General features: G+C 44.8%; 1 protein-coding gene across 1 annotated transcript in view; it reads right to left on the bottom strand.

Annotated features, from left to right (window-relative positions):
- csmd2 (CUB and Sushi multiple domains 2) overlaps positions 1–21077 on the bottom strand; it is a 1866499-nt gene that overhangs the window by 403791 nt on the left and 1441631 nt on the right. The window contains exons 22-25 of the mRNA XM_078237109.1: positions 19311–19480; positions 10768–10924; positions 7481–7672; positions 6286–6412 (exon numbers count right to left, since the gene is read on the bottom strand). Coding sequence (XP_078093235.1) covers positions 6286–6412; positions 7481–7672; positions 10768–10924; positions 19311–19480 — 646 coding nt within the window. The remainder of the gene's footprint in view (positions 1–6285; positions 6413–7480; positions 7673–10767; positions 10925–19310; positions 19481–21077) is intronic.

Raw genomic sequence — 21077 nt, 5'->3', positions numbered from 1 at the left:
GCCAGGCAGCTGAAGATTAGAAAGAAATCCCAAGGCTGCCGATCAAACTCACTGCTATGTAAAGATGCTTCAATCCCATAAGAACATTCTAAATTCATGTCAGATTTTTCACCCATCAGATAAGTGCTCAAGCATATTTAAAACGGAAAGGTTAACTGAGAGTAAATTTCAGTGATCCGTCCAATTCAGTAGAATGTATTAAGATGCCCCCGACCCAGCTTAGTGCGTGCACTGCTGAGATGATATTAGCTCTTTGTCGAGAAGCCATGTAAGGGGGGGCGCGGGGTTTCAATGATTACCGGCCCACCAACTTCCCCACCATGTAAACTGCCGTGCCTCTCAAGCACTTTTTCTACAACTTGAGATCTGTGCTTTGCGGTAAATTGGATACATGAACCCAAGTCCTATCAGGGCATAGTGTACACTTCTATATCCCCACATCTAAACCTTCTAATGTCCTGAGAATCCTTAAAGTGCAGAAGGAGGCCATTTCGCCCATCGAGCCAGCACCATCAACAATCCCACCCAGGCCCTATCCCAGTAATCCCACAGAAATGTTTATTTGTTATTGTCACAAGTAGGTTTACATTAACACTGCAATGAAGTTACTGTGAAAATCCTCTAGTCGCCACTGTTCGGGTACACTGAGGGAGAGTTTAGCATGGCCAATCCACCTAACCCACACATCTTTGGACTGTGGGAGGAAACCAGAGCAGCTGGAGGAAACCCACGCAGACACAGGAAGAACGTGCAAACTCCATACAGTCACCCAAGGTCGGAATTGAGCCTGGGTCCCTGGCGCTGTGAGGCAGCAGTACTAACCACTTGTTCCACTAAAGGTGTTGCAAACTTGGTTATTTCGATTTGTTTCCATCAACTTTATTGAGCAACACATTAATTGGGAAAATGTCATCAAGGAGGTTGAATGGAATGTTGGCCTATATAACGACCAAGGGGTCTGGAATACAAATGATGCCCCATTTGTATTTGCACCTCAGTTACGCATGCGCCATCCATCTGGAGGGCTGCTTTCAATTGTAGGCACGGCATGTCTGTGAGGATGCACTGATCTTGCAGGGTATACTGTACCAGCACAGAATCACCAACTGATACTTGTTTGAATTGTAAGATCAGGTTGTGGAACCTTGACTGGTATTCATTTGAGTTCAGAAAATTGAGGGGCTCTTCAATCATTGTTTAATTTTACTGTCTTCTGCTATCCCTTAATGTAATGGGTTAGCAGGTGACACGGTGGCACAGTGCTTAGCACTGCTGCCTCACAGTGCCAGGGACCCAGGTTCAATTCCAACCTTTGGTGACTGTGTGCAGTTTGCATGTTCTCCCGTGTCTGTGTGCGTTTCCTCCGAGTGCTCCGGTTTCCTCCCACACTCCAAAGATGTGCAGGTTAGGGGATTGGTCGTGCTAAACTGCCTCTTAGTGTCCCAGGATGTGCCAGTTAGATGGATTAGCCATGGTAAATGTGTGGGGTTACGGGAATGGGAAGACGGCCTGGGGAAGATATCTGTCAGAGAGTTGGTGCAGATTTGATGGGCCAGATAGCTCCCTTCAGCTCTGCAGGGAGACTATGACATGTGGGGCCCAATTTTTGCAGTCCTAAAACAGGACCAAAAGGAGGTGGATGGCAAATAAAAGGTCACAGACCGGTGCTGGCCAAAGTCCTACTCTGTTTTTGTCACGGTAACCACATTGTGGGATGTGGGGCATGAAGCCCACACACAGAATCCCAGACTCAAAGGCAGGCCTTACAGGAATTTCACCAGGGAGGACGGGCATGGGAAGCCCTCTGTAACCCTGCAAAATAAAAGACAGGAAGGCCAAGGTAGCAGGACAGAAAGTCAGGATCAGAGGACTTTTAAGGGGCTTAATGGTGACAATGGAGGCAAGTTAATGTTAAGCGAGGTCAGTAAGGGAGGCAGTAGTTGGAAGGGACGACTTGGTTTTTGCCTCAGTTTTGCTCATTCAGATGGCAGACCCCACTCAGGCTCAAATTGGGGCCTTCCCCTGCCTTAGTCTTGTTTTTGGAGGTGGGACTACAATACAGAATCACCTGTGCCTACTGACCTCCGAATTCCCATGGCAAAATCTCAGCAGCTACCCCCTGATCTCTGTGCTCGATTCTCAGAGTTCAACTCATTTTTGTTCAGATAAAAATCTGCTAATCTTTTCTCCACAGGCATTCTCTGGCTAAAAATGCCAGGGACACTTTGACCAGTTTAAACTATTTTCAGTTATTCTAACAAGGGACAATCTAATCATCTTAAGATGTGCTTAGGATGATAAATGGTTGACGCACAACTACTTTCTCTGGCTGGGAACTGAGGCCACACAAGCTTTCGAGGCTCTGAGCCCCTTCTTCAGGTCCTCGAAAGCTTGTGTGGCTTTTGCTACCAAATAAACCTGTTGGACTTTAACCTGGTGTTGTTAAACTTCTTACTGTGTTTACCCCAGTCCAACGCCGGCATCTCCACATCGGGAACTGAGGAACAGGGGCACAACCTTAAAAAGCAAAATCGATTAATCATAGCATCTCTACAGTGCAGAACAAGGCCATTCGGCCCATCGAGTCTGCACCAACCACAGTCCCAGCCAGGCCCTATCCCCATAACCCCACTTATTTACCCTCCCAACCCCCTGACACTAAGGGGCAATTTAGCATGGCCAATCAACCTAACCCACACATCTTTGGACTGTGGGAGGAAACTGGAGCACCCGAAGGAAACCCACGCAGACACGGGGAGAATGTGCAAACTCCACATGGACAGTCACCCAAGCCAGGAATTGAACCCGGGTCCCTGGCGCTGTGAGGCAGCAGTGCTAACCACTGTGCCAGCGTGCCGCCCCTCAGGAAGCACTTTTTCCACATTATGAATAATGAAAATATAGAACTCTCCTCCTTATAAAGGTGCCGATGCTGGTTCAACTAAAAATGTCAAAATTGAGATTGATGGACTTCTATTTGTTAAGGCTACCAGGTAGGTTGTGGATCAAAGGTGAGTAAGTGGACTTGAGGGGCTGCTTGTCCTAACCCTTTACCTGTGGTTCCACTGGGTTCCATTGTGCTGCAGCGTAGGTGTGCATCCTACCTCCCCCAACTTGGGTTGGACTGATGGACAGGGAGACTAAACAGAGCCATGGCATTGAAAATTAATTGGTTTCCTCCTGCTCAATTCGCAACCTGCTCAACGATTAATTTTCCAACCTCCGAGATAGGGAATAGTGCAAATCTCAGAGCAGAGGGGAAGAATAGTAAATACTTGCAAACTTGGGAAGCAAAAATTAATTGCATATTAATGGTCTGCATAACGATCGCAGGCCCAGTTGTATTTTGGAGGTAGTCTGCTTTTATTATGCATTATCAAACCCTCTTCCCAGTCTGGCAAAAGAACACTCTTGTTTTAAAAGAGTTTAAACTATGTTTGCATTAGCATAGTTCAGCCTCTTCTCAGCATGTCTGTCGACTCAATTGTATGTATCTCATTATTTTTTTAATGAATTTTCACTGCGCTAAGCCTGGAGAGACTCTTAATGCTCATGTGCAGAGAGACAAACGCTCTAATTAATCCCATTCAGAAGACCAATCTCAGTGTTATCCTCCACTGGATTATCTATCTGCACATCACGTTTATCCTGCGAGTTGTAAGAGACATGAACTACCTTCTTGAAGCACATCACAAATCATTATCACAAAAAAAAATCAAAGGTTTTCATAATGCTTTATGCGGAGAGAGGTTATTCTTTGAAAGATATTCAGAAGAATGAATCCATTGCTGATGATATCAGGTGGACATTGTGACCAGTTTGATTACTGCCCCGACAAGACCAGAATTGGGGTCTTCAGGGTGAAAGGTCAGTCTTCAATCAACTCAAAGAGCTTTCCTGTCAGCTGATTTTCATTCATTTCTCAGCGTCAGCCAATGATCAGAGTACCAGCGCTCTCCTCTGAGTCAAAATGTGGAAGTCGCATGGGATGAGAGGTGAGCTGGCAAGGTGGATACAAAACTGGCTCGGTCAAAGAAGACAGAGGGTAGCAGTGGAAGGGTGCATTTCTGAATGGAGGGCTGTGACAAGTGGTGTTCCTCAGGGATCAGTGCTGGGACCTTTGCTGTTTGTAATATATATAAATGATTTGGAGGAAAATGTGGCTGGATTGATTAGTAAGTTTGCGGACGACACAAAGGTTGGTGGATTTGCGGATAGCGACGAGGACCATCAGAGGATACAGCAGGATATAGATCAGTTGGAGACTTGGGGGAAAGATGGCAGATGGAGTTTAATCCGGACAAATGTGAGGTAATGCATTTTGGAAGGTCTAATACAGATAGGAAATATACAGTAAATGGCAGAACCCTTAGGAGTATTGATAGGCAAAGGGATCTGGGTGTACAGGTACACAGGTCACTGAAAGTGGCAATGCAGGTGGAGAAGGTAGTCAAGAAGGCATACGGCATGCTTGCCTTCATCGGCCGGGGCATTGAGTTTAAAAATTGGCAAGTCATGTTGCAGCTTTATAGAACCTTAGTGAGGCCGCACTTGGAATATAGTGTTCAATTCTGGTTGCCACACTACCAGAAGGATGTGGAGGCTTTGGAGAGGGTACAGAAAAGATTTACCAGGATGTTACCTGGTATGGAGGGAATTAGCTATGAGGAGAGGTTGGAGAAACTTGGTTTGTTCTCACTGAGCGACGGAGGTTGAGGGGAGACCTGATAGAAGTCTACAAGATTATGAGAGGCATGGACAGAGTGGATAGTCAGAAGCTTTTTCCCAGGGTGGACGAGTCAATTACTAGGGGGCATAGGTTTAAGGTGCGAGGGGCAAGTTTTAAAAGAGATGTACGAGGCAGATTTTTTACACAGAGAGTGGTGGGTGCCTGGAACTCGTTGCCGGGGGAGGTAGTGGAAGCGGATACGGTAGTGACTTTTAAGGGGCGTCTTGACAAGTACATGAATGAGATGGGAATAGAGGGATATGGTCCCCGGAAGCATAGGGGGTTTTAGTTGAGTCAGGCAGCATGGTCGGTGCAGGCTTGGAGGGCCGAAGGGCCTGTTCCTGTGCTGTAATTTTCTTTGTTCTTTATTCACGTCCCACTCCAGAAACTTAAACATAAAGATCGAGGTGAACCCTTAATCTGGTCATGAAGGAGGGCTGTGCTGCCACAAGTACTATCTTTTGGATGGGGTGGTCCTGCCAGTGCTCTCAGGTGGAGGCGTCACCATTTTATTTGAACTATTGTACATATTTTACAGTAATCCTGGGGCAGCTCGGTGGCACAGTGGTTAGCACTGCTGTCTCACAGCACCAGAGACCTGGGTTCAATTCCCGGCTTGGGTTACTGTCTGTGTGGAGTTTGCCCTTTCTCCCTGTGTCTGCGTGGGCTTCCTCCGGGTGCTCCAGTTTCCTCCCACAGTCCAAAGATGTGCGGGTTAGGTGCATTGGCCATGCTAAATTGACCCTTAGTGTCCCGGGATGTGTAGGCAAGAGGGATTAATGGGATAAATATGTGGGGTTACAGTGATAGAGCCTGGGTGGGATTGTTATCGGTGCAGACTCGATGGGTCGAATGGTCTCCCTCTGCACCGCAGGGTTTCGATGGTTTAAAAAAACTGGACAGCAAACTCACCCAAAATGTACATCAAATCAAATCCCCTACAGTGAAGAAGGAGGCCATACTGCCCATGGGGTCTGCACCGACTCTCCAAAAGAACACCCCATCCAAGCCCACTCCCTCCAACCCTGTGCATTTACCCAGGCTAATCAACTTAACCTACACATCCTTGGACATCAAGGAGCAATTAAGCATGGCCTAACCTGCACATCTTCGGAGTGTGGGAGGAAACCGGAGCACCCGGAGGAAACCCACGCAGACACGGGGGGAACATGCAAACTGCACACAGTCAGTCACCCAATGCCAGGATCGAACCAGGGCAGCAGTGCTAACTATAGTGCTGTGTTAAGATGTGATTTGAGGTGGCCCATTTTCTCAAAGTACCATTGCCCATTGAACGAATTTTCTCTTAAAATTTTTAATTTAATAAATCCAAAGCACAACTTCAAGGGGAAAATACACATCTGCTTCATGTAGCAATTAACATGCAAATCACATCTCACTTTGCCATAAATGAGGGCTAATAGTCTAATTCATTCCTACCTTTGGCTTTAAAAGCAGCAACAACATAGAAAATGTACAAAAGCCTTTTAATTATACGCCCACAGAGTAATTTTTAATTAAGATTTCTTTGTTGTTAACTGGAACGGTTTTCTTACCCAATCGTACTGCCGGGGTCTGCTTCAACAGACCAGGTGCAATGTAAATTGTGGTCATATGGTGCGGGGTACCCAGGTGAAAAGATTCTTCCAGAGCTCTCTCCAATGATGTCACCTCCGCATTCAGCTGAAAACATTTATAAGATGAGAAAACAACGTTTGAATGCTTCACATGCAAAAGAGAAATCTGATGATAAAGGTACAAGAGAGAGCAGCCTGAAACATCAAAGAAATAACACTTATCCGAGGACTCAACTGATTTGCGGTAATTGAAATGTCAATGAAAGACAATAGCCATATGGAGCTTCGGAACAACATTATCAATCTTGCATTTATAATTCCTGCTCTGCTGTGGAAACAACTAATTCAATTTTGCCTGGCAGTCATTCTGGATTGTCCTTTGAACCTTGGCGGGTCAAGTCATTTTTCCTGTTTCCAAAACTCTGAGGGGTACATTCCCTCCATCACAGGAAGATGGCCTGTATGAACATCATCTCTACTCTCAGACTGCCATTGAGTTCATTTTGTGATTTCAGAAAATGGGGGATCTGATTTCAAGAAGAAATTAGATATAGCTCTTGGGGCTAAAGGGATCAAGGGATATGGGAGGAAGGGGGAATCAGGATATTGAATTCGATGATCAGCCATGATCAAGATGAATGGCTGAATCGGCTCAAAGGGCCGAATGGCCTACTCCTGCTTCTACTTTCTATGTGCTCCCCTTGCATGATTACCCATCAAGGAATTGGTGCATGGCTGGGGGTGGATGCAGAGGAACTGAGGTAACACTGCTTTTAAGTTCCTTTAATAACCTGTTATTATATTAAAATATTGCCAGAAGAGTCAGGTATTCATTCATTAGGGCAGCACCTTGGCACAGTGATTGGCACTGCTGCCTCACAGAGCCAGGGAGCCGTGTTCAATTTCGGCCTTGGTCTGTGTGGAGTCAGCACGTTCTCCCCATGTCTGCATGGGATTCCTCCAGGTGCTCTGGTTTCCTACCACAGTCCGAAAGACGCGCTGGTTAGGTGCGTTGACCATGCTAAATTCTCCCTCAGTATACCAGAACAGGCGCTGGGGTGTGGCGACTCGGAGATTTTCACAGTATCTTCTTTGGAGTGCTAATGTAAGCCTACTTGTGACATTAATAAATAAACCTTAAAAGAAAATGGACTGCTGAAATCTGATTTCTTACCAACACAGGAAGGCAGCATATTGTCCCAGGCCCTGCGATCTCCAGTTAAGCAGGTCAGCTGGGAATCCCCACGCAAAGTGTACCCTGGAATGCAATCAAAGACAACTGTGGTCCCGGCAAAATGGCCCTCATCCTTGGTCTTATAGCCAAACTGTGGTGTCCCTGGATCTTCACACTTAATCAGTTCAAAACCTGCCAAAAAAAAATCAAAACCACTTGAGACTTGAAAATACAACTTTTGTACAGAATAAAAAAATGTTCAACTTTGGCTTGGTTACAAAGAAAACTTGCCGAATACAATGCTCTCTCTGCAGGAGTAACTACCATGACATTATCTATTCAAGTTCATTGAGTAATAATCTACAGTTAATAACCAGAAAGATAACACTGTCAGTATACATTATAATTTCAATTTTGCAAACTATCCCTGTATTCTTAGAAATGACTTGGCTGAGTCCATGGATTGCTGACTCAATTGGAATTTGTTCACTTGGAACTACAGGAAAAGTGGATTAAACATCATACTAACTGTGGCATTAACTATGAATACCTGCACAGGATAAATTCTTAATCTGGACATTTGAAAACTGCTCAAAGTCAATCAGGGACAAGTCATAAAATAAATGCAGGGTGCTCTGGTTTCCTCCCACCGTCCGAAAGAGGTGCTGGTTACGTGCATTGGCCATGCTAAATTCTCCCTCAGTGTATCCGAACAGTGAGGCGACTAGGGGATTTTCACAGTAATGTTATTGCAGTGTTAATATAAGCCTACTTGTGAAACTAATAAATAAACTTTTAAACAATACCATCTGCATATCCCAGCTGGTGGCTGTGGGAAACAAACAAGTGTAATGTCGAATCTGCACGAGGTAGAGATTGAAATATTATTTGATCCATCATTTTGTGGTCCTCAATTTGAGGTCTTGTCACTGCTCAGGACACATTCATGGAATACCTACAGTCCAGAAGGAGGCCGTTCAGCCCACCAGGTCTGCACCTACTCCCTGACAGAGCATCTTACTCAGGCCCACTCCCTGCCCTATCTCCGTAACCCCATTCATTTATATCACTAATCCACATAACCTACACATCATGGGACATTAAGGAGCAATTTAGCATGGCCAATTCACCTAACCTGTGCATCTTTGGACTATGGGACGAAATCAGAGCACCCGGAGAAAACCCACACAATCACCCAAGGCTGGAATCGAACTTGGGTCCCTGGCGCTGTGAAGCAACAGTGCTAACCACTGCGCCACCGTTCCCGCACTGTGTTCTTTGAAACTACTTTCATCGACCTACTCCTACTCCTTATAAATTTGAGGAGATAGACAGATTTTTAATTCGTAATGGGTTGAAGTGTTATGGCAAACAGGCAGGTTAAGTGAGGTTGAGGCCAAAACAAGATCAGCCATGATCGTATTGAATGATGGAGCAGGCAGAAGGGGCTGATATGTCTACTCCTGCTCCTAGATCTTATGTTCATATGTCCTTATCAGTGCCATCATCAACACTTCCAGAACACTAAGGTTCCTTTGCTTTACCACAATAATGAGCTCTGAGATTGCATTCCCAACTGACTGTCCACCGACTGGTCACGTGAACAGGTCATGACGCGACTACATAAGAGGTGACGTGGTGGGAGTTATCCTTGGGACCTCAGGCAGAGCTCAAGTACTGCAAGTAGCTGCTAAGCTTGGCAATAAACAACCTTTGTTGGAAGTCCTTGATGTCGGTGATTTAAGGAACCCACACTGACCAACACTTCCATTTGGGCACAAACTTCCTTGCTGTCCCTTACATTTCTCACCGGTGCCAAGTATCACTTTAACCTCTTGCTCAACATGACTTTCACCCTATAACCGCCACAGTCCGGTGCCTGTTCGGGTACACTGAGGGAGAATTTAGCATGGCCAATGCATCCAACCAACACGTCTTTTGGACTGTGGGAGGACAATGGAGCATCCGGAGGACGTGCAGTCTCCACACAGGCAGTGACCGAAGCCGGGAATCGCTGTGAGGTAGCAGTGCTAACCATTGAACTTGGGTCCCTGGCGCTGTACCCCAGCAACAAAGGGACAATGAGTAACTTTTAACCTGCCCTATTTTCAATTTATTTTTTATTATTTCAATGCTGCCAATGCAACAACATTCACTACAAAGGGTTGCAGGTGGGCATTCCAGATAAGTTCATGTGACCTTATAACTCAGCCTCCAAACAGGTTCTATCCTGACAGTAAAGCAGAAAATTTAAACATGGTATTTAAATCACAAGTGGAAAGGTCCATTTTTTCCCCTCTGTGGAGTTGTGCGTCAGTATACTAATGTGGCTTGGAATGTTCCCACAGCCACATTGAATGTTTTTTACCTGTGCAATTACAAATTGCTGCAGTGGCCAGTTAGCTCAGATGGTTAGAGCGTGGTGCTAATAACGTCAAGGTCCTGGGTTTGATCTCCGTACTGGCCAGTGATCTTTCTATGGGCACCATGTTGGCACAATGGTTAGCACTGCTACCTCACAGTGCCAGGGATCTGGGTTCGATTCCTGGCTTCGGTCACTGCCTGTGTGGAGACTGCACGTTCTCCGGATGCTCCATTGTCCTCCCACAGTCCAAAAGACGTGTTGGTTGGATGCATTGGCCATGCTAAATTCTCCCTCAGTGTACCCGAACAGGCACCGGACTGTGGCGGCTAGGGGACTTTCACAGTAACTTCATTGCAGTGTACTTGTGCCTACTTGTGATACTAATAAATCAACTTTAAAAAAAACAAATCTTGGACAGCCAATTAATCTGGGGCATTGGCGCAAAATGGGGGATGTTGCTTCAGTTGCCTGTTACCTGCACCATCTGATGATGACTGTTATAAGATGGTGATGAATAACTGATGGACCGATTCATTGCCCCCTGTGCTGCTTCACTCCATGTGACCTCTCGTTCTCATGTGTCAACAAAGTATTCACACCAGAAAAAGCTGAAGTAAATTGCTGGGATATAACAGAAGAAGTTGGTGCCCTACCTGCGTTGCCTAAACAACACCAAATGTCAATTATGAAAAGCTCATTTTCCCAGCTCATTGACACCCTTCACCTTGATAATCAGAATAAAAAGAGAGGAAAGTCCACAGAGTTAAGAGTTGCAGATTCATCGTGATGCACCAAGGGATCAATAACACTCAGCATCCGCAAGAATCTCATCAAAATGAATCAAAAATTATCTTCAAAGTCACTAGATCTTACGCGACCTCATCTAACACAGTTTCTTGACTATCTTTAATCTGACACTTACTTGAAAAAAGGAGCTCAAATCCCTTGCTCGTATTTTCTGCATTTGTAATGAACTCAAGCCACAGGCTGTTTGATGTGCTGTTCAGAATGGTATCAAGCATCTCTGATCCACTGAAAGTACCAAGCAATCGCGAGGAGCTGTCCTTACCATCAAAAATCTGGAAGTCCAAGAAAAGGAACATAATTGAAGGGTATGAAGAGTATACTACAGTGTGCAGTTTATCTGTGTCCAAGGTTGTATACTGAGGAATATCAAGTTTATAGTTTCACTGCACAAAATAAATCTTTCTCTCACAGTGCCACTCTCTTTCTTTACTAAGAATGCACCAAATCAGGGGATAATTGGTCAAACTGGATTGAAGCAATTCATCCCAAGTAATGTCTATTATTGCCCAGGTGACATCTGCTGCAGCTCAGAGTTGACACAACAGCTAATGTTAATAATTCATTACAATGCAATCTACAAAGAAAGTTCTTCCAAAAATTAGATCTGCCAGACACTTTACCAGCACAACACCATTATTCTTGCAAATTACATTGAAACCAACATGGCATATTTTATATATTTTCAAGATTTGGGGCGGCGCGGTGGCACAGTGGTTAGCACTGCGGCCTCACAGCGCCAGAGACCCGGGTTTGATTCCCGGCTTGGAGCACTGTCTGCGTGGAGTCTGCACATTCTTCTCGTGTCTGCGTGGGTTTCCTCTGGGTGCTCCGGTTTCCTCCCACAGTCCAAAGATGTGCAGGTTCGGTTGATTGGCCATGCTAAATTGTCACTTAGTGTCAGGGGGACTAGCAGGATAAATACATGGGGCTATGGGGATTGTGGTCAGTGCAGGCTCGATGGGCCGAATGGCCTCCTTCTGCACTATAGGGATTCTATGATTAAAAATTTGGTGCAGACGTTTCCTGCTGGCAGGACATTTTAGTTCCACTGCCGCCAACACTATGTGTTACCCGGTGGCAAAGGGTGCAAAAAATGGGAAACCCCTTGGGTTTTACTGAAATTTTGTAGTACAAAATTATACTCAGCATCATATTGGTGCTATCTGACTTAGAAATGTTCTTGACTCTTGACAATTCTAACGCACCATTGGCTCATTCTCCCAAATTCTTACCTCCGTAAACTTAAGGTCATTAAAGTTCTATTACACACACTTACCTCATAATAAATTCCAGATCCCTCATCATCCCTGTGCCACTGACTTATATTAGTTTCTGGTCAAATAACTCCTGTTTTCAAATCACTCCGCGACTTCTTCCCTCCCTACCTCTGTAATCTCTTCCTACTCCACAACCCTCCATGATTCCCTTTCTCCCCTAATTCCGGCTTTTGGTGCACTCTAGATTTTAATCGCTTAACCTTTGGTGGCCACACATTCAGCAGACCAGACCCCAAGTTTTGGAGTTCCTCACCTTTCTACTTTTCCTTCCTCCTTGAAGATATTCCTTAAAACTACCCTCTTTGGCCAAACATCTTGGGCGGGATTTTCCGGCTACCTTGGCCCCAAGTCCGAAACATCCGGCCCGAGGTCAACGGAAAATTCCGCCCCTAGTTTTCTGACCTAACATCTTCTCATGTGGCTCAATGTCAGACTTTGTTTTGTAATGCTCCTGTAAAGCACCTTGGAGTGTTCCATGATGTTGTTGTTGCTTTGTTCATTGTGGAAGTGTGTTCACAACTCCAGCTACAACATCTTTTACAACAAACAAACAAACAAAGAACAATACAGCACAGGAACAGGCCCTTCGGCTCTCCAAGCCCGTGCCGCTCCCTGGTCCAAACTAGACCATTCTTTTGTATCCCTCCATTCCCACTCCGTTCATATGGCTATCTAGATAAGTCTTAAATGTTCCCAGTGTGTCCGCCTCCATCACCTTGCCTGGCAGCGCATTCCAGGCCCCCACCACCCTCTGTGTAAAATATGTCCTTCTGATTTCTGTGTTAAACCTCCCCCCTTTCACCTTGAACCTATGACCCCTCGTGAACGTCACCACCGACCTGGGGAAAAGCTTCCCACCGTTCACCCTATCTATGCCTTTCATAATTTTATACACCTCTATTAAGTCTCCCCTCATCCTCCGTCTTTCCAGGGAGAACAACCCCAGTTTACCCAATCTCTCCTCATAACTAAGCCCCTCCATACCAGGCAACATCCTGGTAAACCTCCTCTGTACTCTCTCCAAAGCCTCCACGTCCTTCTGGTAGTGTGGCGACCAGAACTGGACGCAGTATTCCAAATGCGGCCGAACCAACGTTCTATACATCTGCAACATCAGACCCCAACTTTTATACTCTATGCCACGTCCAATAAAGGCAAGCATGCCATATGCCTTCTTCACCACCTTCTCCACCTGTGACGTCACCTTCAAGGATCTGTGGACTTGCACACCCAGGTCCCTCTGCGTATCTACACCCTTTATGGTTCTGCCATTTATCGTATAGCTCCTCCCTACATTATTTCTACCAAAATGCATCACTTCGCATTTATCAGGATTGAACTCCATCTACCATTTTAACTTTGAAGAGCACACATATTGGAAACAAAGGCTGTTTTACTTTGGATGACCATTTTTGTGGTCATCAACATGAAGGATCTCAATTTGGGGAGTTGAATTGTTATTGCTTCCTGCACTTAAAATCGGCATTTGACATGCACAAGTGGAGAACAAAATAGATTAGAGGCAGAGAAGTAATAACAATATTCCCTTCACAATGTGCTTTAAGCTCACCTTTTGCAGCACCAACCCCACTGCAGCAGTATCACATTTCTAATTCGCACATTGTTTCCGCACGCGTAATTTCATTGCAGTGTTAATGTAAGCCTGCTTGTGACACTCATAAATGAACTTTAACATTAGCTCGATATTGCTGTGCCAGCTGTTGCCAAATTGTGGTAATTTTTCACTTTCAGGTATCCAAAAAGATTTTGCTGGTGACCCTCACTGCCAACTGAGGGTGAACTCCCATCAGCTTGTTCTGCATCTTCACTTTTTTCTTCCCTTTGGGGACAGTGGGGATATGTTGGAAGGATTAGTATACTGATTATCAACCTGTTGGAACCATGTCATGGATGCTCATGGAATCAAGAATCATAGAATCCTTGCAGTGCAGAAGGTGGCTATTCGGCCCAGCAAGCCTGCACTGACAACAATCCCACCCTGGCCCGATCCCCGTAATCTCACAGATCCTCAACTCGGTCCCAAATCTGCTCCCCCTTATTTTGAGGCTGAGCCCCTGAGTTCTAGTTTCACCCGCCAGTGGAAACAACCTCCCTGCTTCTATCTTATCTATTCCCTTCATAATTTTATAATGTTTCTATAAATCCCCCTCATTCTTCTCAATTCCAATGAGGATAGTCCCAGTCTACTCAGCCTCTCCTCATAAGCCAACCCTCTCAACTCTGGAATCAACCAAGTAAATTTCCTCTGCACCCCTTCCAGTGCCAGTATATCCTTTCTCAAGTAAGGAGCACTGCTGCCGTAGTGCGAGGGACTGGGGTCCGAATTCCAGGTGTGGGTAACTGTCTGTGCTGAGTCTGCACGTTCTCCCCGTGTCTGCATGGGTTTCCTCCGGGTGCTGCAGTTTCCTCCCACAGTCCGAAAGACGTGCTGGTTAGGTGCATTGACCATGCTAAATTCTCCATCAGTGTACCCGAACAGGTGCCGGAGTGTGGCGACTAGGGGATTCTCACAGTAGCTTCATTGTAGTGTTAATGTAAGCCTACTTGTGACACTAATATATAAACTTTAAAAAAAACTTGTATTTTTCAATGATAGGATTGGACCTAGCAAACATCCACCGGGGAGATTTTGTGAAGAATTATTTTCAGTACTGACAGGAACTGTAATAAATGATGAAAATATTTCATTTCTTTGTACTTTTAGGTGACAGCACACCTTAAGATCCAAAAGATTTTTTTCTCCTGATCACAAACTGGTTGTGTGGTTTCCTGTATCCTGGATTAAATTATCCACCCTGCTTGTGTGGGCTTAGTATATGTAACGTATATAGATATACAATGCCGGTATTTGTTCTACATCTAAGCAGGGCCTTGGAGACAGAAATTTAATAGTATGGGGGTAAGCCCATCATCATCTATCTGTTGATTTCAGTTTTGGTGAAAGTTCTCCAATTAACAAACTGCCCCAATTCCTAATTTCCATTTCAGAATTTTAACAGGACACCTATCTCATTGGTGTTTAAGCGACATAGTTGGTGGAAAAGACAATGCCAAAAATTGATTCAGTTGTTTGTGATGTGGGGGAAGCGTTTTGAAAAGCTTTTTTAAGAAGCTTCAACAGAATGTGGCACCAGATAGAATATCATTACATTACGCTTACATCTGACTTCACCGCACTGATGTGTCAGGTTGCATTCCATTGTACTCACACCCATATCACCCAGAAGGAGAACAGTGAACATTTTGAAAGCATCAATATTCAAGCAAAATAGATCAAAATAATGAAAGTGCTGTCATTGTGCATTAAAATGCACTCTAAGTTAGAACAAGGTATTTTCTTCCCTGGTATCAGGGCTTGAATTCAACCCTGACGAATGAATCCTTCTGTTGACTGCTGATTATAAGGCTATCTGAATGTGTTTAGAGAAACTCAGTCCCTTTCTGGGTTAACATGATGCCACAGCAAATAACATCACACACTATGTCAGTCAAAGAAAGAAACTGGTGTGTAAATGTACCCCTTTCCTCTCATTGGTTAAATAGCAGGCACTTTGGTTATGATGGCACCAATCTTGGCTTATGGGCAGCCCTCTGTCAGAAGGCTGTATGTTTGCTCTCCAATCTTGAATCTTAGAAGCCCTACAGCACAGAAAGAGGCCATTCGGCCCATCGAGTCTGCACCGACCACAATCCCACCCAGGCCCTACCCGCATATCCCTATGTATTTACCCACTAATCCCTCTAATCTACGCATCCCAGGACACTAAGGGCAATTTTAGCATGGCCAATCAACCTAACCCGCACATCTTTGGACTGTGGGAGGAAACCGGAGCACCTGGAGGAAACCCACGCAGACACGAGGAGAATGTGCAAACTCCACACAGACAGTGACCCAAGCCGGGAATCGAACCCAGGTCCCCGGAGCTGTGAAGCAGCAGTGCTAACCACTATGCTGCCGTGCCGCCCCATGGTATAATTTGTTAAGGCTGTAATTTAATCCTCAGGGCATATACTTAGTTGGGTACTTTGAACTACAAATTTACTCAACAAGTACATTTTAATCCTGCATTGAAATCCTACTCAAATAAAAATGATAATCTAGTGGCCTGAATAGTTCGGTTGGCGGGGTTAACCTTCCCGCCATCCATTGAATCAGTGGGGAACACATCCGCATTGACTCTGAATGCCCCACAGTCATTTTATGCTTGAATAAGCTTCATTGGCAGCAGACAGGATTTCTGTCCTTCACTCAGGAGGGAGTCCTGCCTTAGAGAGCTGCAGGCAAATCAGATTGGCCGTCAGCTCTCTCGTCCCGGCAAAGAGAAGGGCTGCAGTGAACAGAAGAGGAACGTCATGACGGCGGCAGAGCCTAAGCCCTGGAGAGAAAGGTAAGTTTACGTGATCCCGGGGCGGACAGGGTAGGAAATGCCTGGAGGGTTGGTGTGACCGTACTGTGCCTTTAAGAGGCATATTTTGATCATGTTTCCCTGCAGAATGTTTCCAGCAGGCCCTTGAACTTGTTGACACTGTGTTGTCTGCAGCTGTTTTTTTTACTGTTGTTGAAGCAGTATAATTGACATCATGTTTATTTTTAATCTGAACTAAAAGTTGAAGTTGAAGTTAATTTATCAGTCACAAGTAGGCTTACATTAACATACAATGGAGTTACTGTGAAAATCCCCTAGTTGCCACACTCCGGCGCCTGTGCGGGTACGCTGAGGAAGAATTTAGCATGGCCAATGAACTTATCCAGCATGTCTTTTAGACTCTGGGAGGAAACCGGAGCATCCAGATGAAACCCACGCAGACACAGGGAGAATGTGCAGACTCCACATAGTCAGTGACCCAAGCCAGGAATCAAACACGGGTCCTTGGTGCTGTGAGGAAACAGTGCTAACCACTGTGCCACTGTGCAATGTTATGTAGTTTTAAAGTGTCCCCTGGGAGTGCTGAGTGGAGTTTGATTGACAAGTCAGGGATGAGATTTTGCCTGGGAACGAGATTTTTTTTCAACAGAGCATTCTAATTTTTTTGTTTGTTTCGCAGTTGCTGTCAGGAGCTGGTGGAAGAATGCAATGTCTATCTGCCATTCTCTCTCCAGAGACTTTCTGAAATTTCCAGGGCTGGGAAGTCTCAGAGATTTGATCCAAGATTCAAAGGAATGAATTCACAGCAGGTGTTAAAACGTTGAAGATCCAGCATCATGTGGGCATACTTGCTTTTTGTGCTAAGTCTGAAGAAGGGTTTATATCTGTGGGACGTTGTTTGACTTGGAACAGCAGAGATAGCTAGCTGTTAGGAGTTATACTGTGCCACATTTCAGTTTTGTAATTGCTAAAAGTTGTGTTAATGCCTCGGGTCACTGTCTGTGTGGAGTTTGCACATTCTCCCCGTGTTTGTGTGGGTTTCCTCCGGGTGCCTCCCACAGTCCAACGATGTGCGGGTTAGGTTGATTGGCCATGCTAAATTAACCTGAGTGTCAGGGGATTAGCGGGGTAAATACGTGGGGTTACAGGATAGGGCCTGGGTGGGATTGTGGTCAGTGCCGACTCGATGGGCTGAATGGTCTCCTTCTGTACTGTAGGGATTCTATGATATATATAATCTAGATGAATACTTCAGAGTGCTGAAGTTCAAAAAGTTGATTGCCTTTCGGACGAGGTATGAAACCACGGTCCCAACTCCCTTTTCCGAGAGAATGGCATTGCTCGAAGTTTAGCAGGGAGCTCTCCCAATGCACTGGTCAATAGTATCCAGCAATCAATGTAAATGAAACAGGATATTTAGTTTTCTGGGAGCTAGCTGTATGAAAATGATCTACCACATTTCTGAAATCACAACAGTGATCACCTTTTATTAATTGCTTAATTGGCTCTGAAGTGTTTTAGCACACCCTAATGTTCTGAAAAACACTATATAAATTCAAGTTCTTTCTTTTAAGATTGGACTAGGTGTAAGTTACACTGATGGGTCAACATAGGGGGAATTTTCTTCTGCCTTCTAGCCTGTGTGATAATACTTCATGATAACAATGGATGCAAAAGAGTGAAGAAGTTCCATTATTCACCAATGAAATACCAATCCACCGATGAACACAGAAATTCACCACAAAATATAAAAATGCTATCATCTTCCAATGACCTCAATGCATCATTGACATATTCTGATAACTCATGGACCTTAACTGGATTCAATACACTCACAGCCGCACCGCTCTGCTACACCCTTGATTACACTCGTAGCGGCCAGGGGGCGGACGATGCAAAGGTCCGTTGACCTCAGGAAGGATTTTCCGGTTTTGGGGTGAGCGTGACCGGAAAATCTCAGCCAATTGTGTAAAAGCCTACTATACCAAATGCCACAGGTTATCCTCATTGTATCACCAGCATGTCAAATTCATACTGCTCCTTTTGCACTTGGAAGCGACCACAGTAACTCGGTGTTGAAGTAATAGCCGCCCCCATCCACCTGCACAGAGTTTATTCATTCATAAATCATCAGTAAGAATATTTGTTTGCTGTCCTGGATATCTCCCAAGTCACCTATAACTCTTCCATGTGAGTGCAATTATGTGAATGTCTCGGTATCCTAGTGTCCAGTCGTTTCCCTGAGACTCATTGCCCTGATCCTTGTTCATGCACTTCTCACCTCCCTGAGGTTATTGTACATTCAGCTTCTTGATGTTGCTCTACATTAATCATCAAATCCCTACAGTGCAGAAGGAGGCCATTTGGCCCATCGAGTCTACACCGACAACAATCCCACCCAGACCCTATCCCCTTAACTCCACATATTTACCCTGCTCGTCCCCCTGATACTAAATGGCAATTTACCATGGCCAATGCACCTAATCCGCACATGTTTGGGCTGTGGGAAGAAACCGGAGCATCCGGAGGAAATCCACCCAGACATGGAGAGAACGTGCAAACTCCACACAGACAGTCACCCGAGGCCGGAATTGAACCCGGGTCCCTGGCACTGTGAGGCAGCGGTGCTAAACACTGTGCCACCGTGCCGCTCTTCAGTTCCTTATTGCTTTGCTTCAGCTTGGAGTCTGATAATATTGTATTACTCTCTCAACACTTTTGCCTCCTTATGCTTAAGGGGATCATTGACTTCGCCTGAAACCGAGATTTCCATAAACTGACTTCAGTTCATTGTGTCTCGTTGAAAAGGTTCCACCTTCCACCTAATTATATCAGATTGCAAAGCAAGAATCATTGAATTAACAGCTTGTAAAAACATCAGCTGCCACCGTACACAAGAATGACATTGAAATGCAGCTTTGTGCAGATATTCAGAGAGTCTTCAGAAAATCTTTACGCTTCTAAGCATGCCATTTTAACAATGCTGTGCTTACCTTTAGAATATCTCCTTCCTGGAGCCTGAATGTCCTCGATTTCAATTGTATTCCTTTACCAGGCTGTGTTTGAATGGAATAGATGCATTCATGGTTGTTGCTGTAATCAGCTGGGTAATTGGGTGAAAGAAGAATCCCTTCATTTCCAGTGACAGAGGCCCCGCACTCAGCTAAAGTAGAGAATAAAAAAAAGCTTTTTGGAACTTAAGCACCAAGAGGTCCAAGAATCAAGATTTCCCTTTTTGATTTACAGAAATAGAAATGTGAATAAAAAATAAACGAGTATCATAGATCGTGGTGTGAAAGTCAACCTTTGAAGCTTCAAAAAATCCTTCCAAAAATAAGGGCTGACTTATATGTCGAGCATGAACTGTAAACGGTTGGTGTTGGTACAATTGGACCCATTTCCCATTTTTGATTTGATTTATTATTGTCACATGTATCAGTATACAGTGAAAAGTATTGTTTCTTGCATGCTATACAGACAAAGCATGTCATACATAGAGAAGGAAAGGAGAAAATGCAGAATATAGTGTTACAGTCATAGCTAGGGTGTAGAGAAAGATCAACTTAATGTGAGGTAGATCCATTCAAAAGTCTGCTGGTAGCAGGGAAGAAGCTGTTCTTGAGTCTGTTGGTTTGTGTCCTCAGACTTTTGTACCTTTTTCTCGATGGAATAAGGTGGAAGAGAATATGTCCAGGATTCTGCCTGTGAGTTGCCATGCGTGGTCTGCTCTGTCTTAAGCTTGCCTGCATCTTCTTGGCAACACAGGGCAGCATGGTGGCCCCACAGCGTCAGGGACCCGGGTTCAATTCCAGCCTTGGGTCACTATCTGTGAGGAGTTTGCACATTTTCCCCATGTCTACATGGGTTTCCTCCGGGTGCTCCGGTTTCCTCCCACACTCCAAAGATGTGCAGCTTAGGTGGATTGGTCATGGGAAATGTGTATGGGGGTCTGGGGACAGGGCAGGGGTGAGGGACTGGGTAAGATATTCTGTAAGAGAGTCGGTGCAGACTCAGTGGGCAGAATGCCCTCTTCTGCACTGTAGGGAATCCACGATTTGCCTCCTTGATCCCATGTGCTGACTTGGAAGATGAGTAAAGCACTAACATGCATCCCCGAGTTGAAAGATTGGGGCCAACTCCTTATCTGGGTCTAGCCCTAAATATGCATGTATTAGCTGAAATATTGGCGGGGGTGGGGGAAGTAGACTCAAATGCTGAACTTAGCTCTAGATATGTAGTTTGATGCCAAGTAAATTAGACTGTCTTATATGCCATGTCCATAAGACCATAAGATATCGGAGCAGAGGTAGGCCATTCGGCCCATCAAATCTCCTCCACCATTCAATCATGGCTGATAAATTCATACGCTGCAATCAATAACAACTGGTTGGTCACTATTTTTAAAATATGGGTTTCCCAAATCTAAACATGTAAGTTGCATTTTCATAGTTGTATTAATGTCACAACAGTAATTAGTATCAGTCAGAAGTACAGCACAGCATTCGGAACAAATTAAAAACCTGGATGACGATCTTCAAAGACTGAATTTAGGCTGGGCTGTACGATTTGGGCCATTTTTTTAAACCCACATGCAAAACCTCAGGTATGTCTGCCAGTGGACTAACAAAATACCTTTTTAAATAATACGGGTGAGATAACTACCCTGTAGATACAGGAATCCGTTGCATGTTTCTAATCCATGTGAACCTTAAACCTGTAGGGAAATATGTGTTCTCTGAAAGGCAATTAATTAAGAGGCA

The sequence above is a fragment of the Mustelus asterias genome, chromosome 21, assembly GCF_964213995.1.
Source record: "Mustelus asterias chromosome 21, sMusAst1.hap1.1, whole genome shotgun sequence".
Classification (NCBI taxonomy): Eukaryota; Metazoa; Chordata; class Chondrichthyes; order Carcharhiniformes; family Triakidae; genus Mustelus; species Mustelus asterias.
Note: the sequence above shows the minus strand (reverse complement) of the source record. Positions and strands in the feature narration are given on the sequence as shown.